The 5,000-nt window shown below is 51.8% G+C and overlaps 1 protein-coding gene across 1 annotated transcript in view; it reads left to right on the forward strand.

Annotated features, from left to right (window-relative positions):
* The window catches only part of nherf1b (NHERF family PDZ scaffold protein 1b), a 35,247-nt gene that overhangs the window by 27,034 nt on the left and 3,213 nt on the right, over nucleotides 1-5,000 (forward strand). Inside the window, exon 4 of the mRNA XM_080524516.1 lies at nucleotides 3,141-3,184. Within this exon, the coding sequence (XP_080380642.1) occupies nucleotides 3,141-3,184 (44 nt within the window). The remainder of the gene's footprint in view (nucleotides 1-3,140; nucleotides 3,185-5,000) is intronic.

Consider the following 5,000-nt stretch of genomic DNA (forward strand, 5'->3'; position numbering starts at 1 on the left):
GTGTGGTGTGTTGTGGGGTGGTGAGGTGTGGTGTGGTGTGGTTTGGTGTGTTGTGGTGTGGGGTGATTTGAGGTGGTGTGGTGTGAGGTGGGGTGGTGTGTTGTGGTGTGGTGTGTTGTGGTGTGGTGTGGTGTGTTGTGAGGTGGTGTGGTGTGGTGTGTTGTGAGGTGGTGTGGTGTGTTGTGGTGTGGTGTGGTGTGTTGTGAGGTGGTGTGGTGTGGTGTGGTGTGGTGTGGTGTGGTGTGTGAGGTGGTGTGGTGTGGTGTGTGAGGTGGTGTGGTGTGGTGTGTGAGGTGGTGTGGTGTGGTGTGGTGTAGTGTGGGGTGGTGTGGTGTGTGGTGTGGTGTGGTGTGGTGTGTGGGGTGGTGTGGTGTGTGGTGTGGTGTGGTGTGTGAGGTGGTGTGGTGTGTGGTGTGGTGTGGTGTGTTGTGTGAGGTGGTGTGGTGTGTGGTGTGTGGTGTGGTGTGGTGTGGGGTGGGGTGGGGTGGTGTGGTGTGTTTTGGGGGGTGTGGTGTGGTGTGGTGTGAGGTGGTGTGGTGTGTGGTGGTGTGGTGTGGTGTGGGGTAGTGTGGTGTGTTGTGTGAGGTGGTGTTGTGTGAGGTGGTGTGGTGTGGGGTGGGGTGGGGTGGTGTGGTGTGGTGTGTTGTGTGAGGTGGTGTGGTGTGTGGTGTGGTGTGGTGTGTTTTGGGGTACTGTGTTTTGGGGGGGTGGGGTGGTGTGTTTTGGGGTAGTGTGTTTTGGGGGTGTGTGGTGTGGTGTGTTTTGGGGTGGGGTGGGGTGGTGTGTTTTGGGGTGGTGTGGGGTGGGTTGGTGTGAGACCCAAGCCAAGCAGCTTGGCCAGTGCGTCTGAGTGCCACTCTCAGCCTGCCAGCCTCCCTCTTAGAACATGGCAGCGCCAGCCATCGCTGTGGCAACAGTAGGGGCGTAGGGGGAAACTGTGCCCTCTGTCCTCAGGGGACATTAGTGTTAGTCAGAGTGTGTGTGTGTGTGTGTGTGTGTGTGTGTGTGTGTGTGTGAGTGTGCATGTGTGTGAGTGTGTGTGTCTGCGTGAGTGAGTGTGCACGTATGTGTGTGCGTGCATCCGTGCATGTGCAAGTGCGTGTGTGTGTGAGTGAGTGTGTGTGTGTGCGTGTGTGCGCGTGTGAGTGTGCACGTGTGTGTGTGAGAGTGTGTGTCTGCGTGAGTGAGTGTGCACGTGTGTGTGTTTAGTGTGTGTGTGCGTGCATCCGTGCATGCGCAAGTGCCTGTGTGTGTGTGTGTGTGTGTGTACTGGACCCCCGCCCTACCCCTCTGTCTCGGGGCTTGTGAAGTTCTGCCATGAGAAACAACCACAGCAGCGGAGAGCTACCGCCAGGTCGCCTTCCAACGACTGTCACATACTTTGTAGTCAGGCGGCCGCCTGGTCTTTCTGTCACGGTGGGCAGAAGAACGGAATCTTCTGGAATGGAAGTCTCAAGTCTGTTGGTGTGACAGTTATGACGCCTTGACCTCGACGTGGGCGGTTTTATGCTCTTCTTCGACGCCCTTGTTGTACCCGTGAATACACAGTTGCTGCTTTGTCGCGATGAAAGAGGCTTCCTCTTGTCGACGACTCGCGTGTCCTCGTCCAAGATACGGACGTGTTTGTTTGACGCGTTGCTCTCTGCTCTGTCCACTCCTCTCAGTGGGGACGGTGAAGTCGCGAGGAGACGTGTGTTTCATTGATTAGGGGGGCGATACTGTGTGAAGTCTCGGTCTTAAGTCGTTTTTTCTTTGCCTCTCAGAAGAGCCAGACGTCGGAGTGAAATATCCCCCAACAGGAGAGAAATTCCATTGAGGCGTTGCCCTGGTAACGACACTCGTGTGTCGCCCACTCAGAGGGCACCTGCTTACTGTGACTCTTAATGTCAATGAGCACACACACACACACACACACACACATACACACACACACACACGTGCGCACACACACACTCACCCCGCCCGCCCATATGCCACGCAAGCACACACACACATACACACACACACACATACATGCATGCATGCACACTCACTCACTCACACACATACACACACATACATGCACACTCACTCACTCACACACAATGACACACACACACACACACACACACACACACACACACACTCCTCTCCGCCACGCCGCCCCATTTGGCCCAGCACCTTTGTTTGGTTTCCAAGGCGCTGGTTCTGAGTGGACTCTCAGCCTGGCCAGGAGCTGTATTGGGAGTGAAGAGCCTCTCCTCTCAGAGAGCTGCCAGTGTGTAAGGAGGGACCGCAGGAGCACAGAGGTACTCAGGACTCAGGTCTGAGAACAGCGCGCAAGCGTCTAGGCACCAGCTCAGGACGACGTACCGAATACTGATTCATCTCTCGGTTTAATAGCAGGGCTATTGTCTATCTCTCCAGCCTCACTGATTGCGAAGTATCACGAAACTGAAGTATCACGAAACCGCAAAGTATCGCAGGGGAAGGTAAGTGTCCGTCAGCGCGCTCCGGACCCTGTCTGTGGTTGATACCAGTGCCGTTGTTGTTGAGACGTAAGTGCTCCTTGAAAATTTTAGTTTTTTAAAATCCACGTCACAAATGGATGTAGCCTGAGGGAGAATGTTCCACCGTGGATATAGGAGATAGGTAGGCTAGTGGGTTAGTCTTGTAGGTGGGGATGGGTGGGTGGGGAAGGGGGTGTGTGGGGGGGGGGGTGATGGGGTTCATATATGCAGCTCGTCTGTGATGGACGATGTGTGACAGGTAACCAGGTGCCAGCGTTCATCTGTGTGTGTGAACGTGAATAATACATGACCTCCACACATACCTGCTCTATGTAACGGAGTAGGGATGTTTCCTGGGAATGAAACCTGAACTGGGGGAGGAGAGGAGAGGAGAGGCGTGCTCTCTCGATCATCCAGGTGTATGGAAAAGCTCTCTCTCTGTGTGTGTGTGTGCTGGACGCAGAACATACACCACCGTGTTAAGGTGGGACAGGACCTTTAGGAGTGTACGCTCGGGCTGTCAGTACTCGATAGTGCCGTGTGTGTGTGTATGTCATCTGGTTGGCAGGGAAGGGGAAGACAGTGTGTTTGTGTGGGGTTAATGACTCATGACCCTATTCTCTCTCCCTCTCTTTCTCTCCATGCATCCAGGAACTCTGCCGGAGGCCGTCATCAACGAAGACATGGAGGAGAAGGTATGACTCACACAACAGCCACAATAGAACACCTTGACTAACAGTGGAGTGCCGCTAACTGTGATGGTGGTGTACAATACCAATGAGTTAGCAAGGAGGAGAGGGGGGAGGGAGAGAGTGATGATGAAGAGATTGATGGTGTCGGTTCAAGTTCAAGAGTCTTAATTGCTGCTAATTGTACACTAAGAGGGGAGAGTAGAGAGAGAGAGAGAGAGAGAGAGAGAGCGTGAGAGAGAGAGACACACGCACACAGACACACACACACACACGTGCACACACACACACATAGGGGGAGTCGGTGAAAGAGGACAGCTTTTGGTGGGAGCTGCTCTGCTCCCACAGGGTGGACTTCCCGAAACACAGGGCTGTCTTCCTGGCTCCGTGGGGGTCACTGACAGGCCAGTTCCTCTCTGTGATACCCTGTGGCTCTCACAACGACCTCACAGAGACCTGCTCCATCGAAGACACCGCGGAGAGTTAAAGGGACAGTTCACTCAAATTACGAACTCACATATGCGGTTCCCTTAACAGAACCAAAGTGCGGATTGAAGTCTGTCCTTGTCGATGGAAAACCCCTCAGAGAAAGGAACCAAAAACAATATGTGATTTTGATTTAGACATTTTTATGAACTCTCCCTTTAACGTCATTCACTCATATGACAGTTGAGAGAGAGCATTCTGATTGTGTGAGGCGTCAGTAGGACAGAGAGAGGACTCGACAGTACAGGGACAGTTAAGCGGGGTACACACATAAGGATTTTCTGCGATTTCAGCGATTTTCGGATGGCTGAAAACAACAGAAAACGCCCGGTTATCAGATGGCTCTTAACATTTTCCTATAACAGAATCCTGGGGTGTGAGGTGTGTTAAGAGTCAATCAATTGTCAATTGTCAATTGTCTCTCCCGACAACCTGCTCGGAAAATGGGCGTGGCCGGCAATCGTAAATGTGAAATGTGTTCAATAATTACGACCAGAAATCATAGGGTTGCCAGATTGTTTGGTGGAATTAGCGGTTTTAGACTGTGGTTAGGGTGGAAAATGTCATTTCCTTCTGGCAACCCTGCTCGCGAGTCCAACTATAACGTAGCCAATCAAGAAGCGAGCTGACTTCTTCTTTTCGTTGTTCGGCACTTTATTTGCCCTGTCGCACATGGTTGTCTCGTACAGGTCAGTCAGGGTACTACGTTAGATAATAATAATAATAATAACTTTATTTGTTTAGCGCTTTTCCTGCAAACGTTGCGGCTCAAAGTGCTTGAATCATTACATAATCTTAATTTAATTATTTTGTAATTTAAAGGCAATATTAAAAGGATGGGTTCACGCGAGATTTCTGGCTTGGGGAACGAGACTCTAGAGAGTCCGGAATCTGTCGTTCCCCAAGCCCATTTTCCGAGCAGGTTGTCGGGAGAGTCAATTGACAATTGACAATTGATTGACTCTTAACACACCTCACACCACAGGATTTTGTTATAGGAAAATGTTAAGATCCATCTGATAATCGGGCGTTTTCTGTCGTTTTCTGTCGTTTTCAGACATCCGAAAATCGGGCCAAAATCGCCCTGAAAATCCTTATGTGTGTACCCCGCATTAGTCTACGTTATAATACTGATGGGATTCCACTAGGACGGTTGGGAGATCAGAGGACGGGTGGAGACTAGAGGGTTTATGTGATACCACTGGACACGTTGGAAGTTAAGAGCCGTACGCCGGTGCTGAGGCCTGGAGAATTCAGCAGCTCCATGTTAATCCCTCAGAGGTATTTGGGGCATAATCCTTCGGGGGACAGACAGGCCTCCGCAACCACGGCTACG

This window comes from Nansenia antarctica (genome assembly GCF_963989245.1).
Source record: "Nansenia antarctica genome assembly, chromosome: 2".
Taxonomy (NCBI): Eukaryota; Metazoa; Chordata; class Actinopteri; order Argentiniformes; family Microstomatidae; genus Nansenia; species Nansenia antarctica.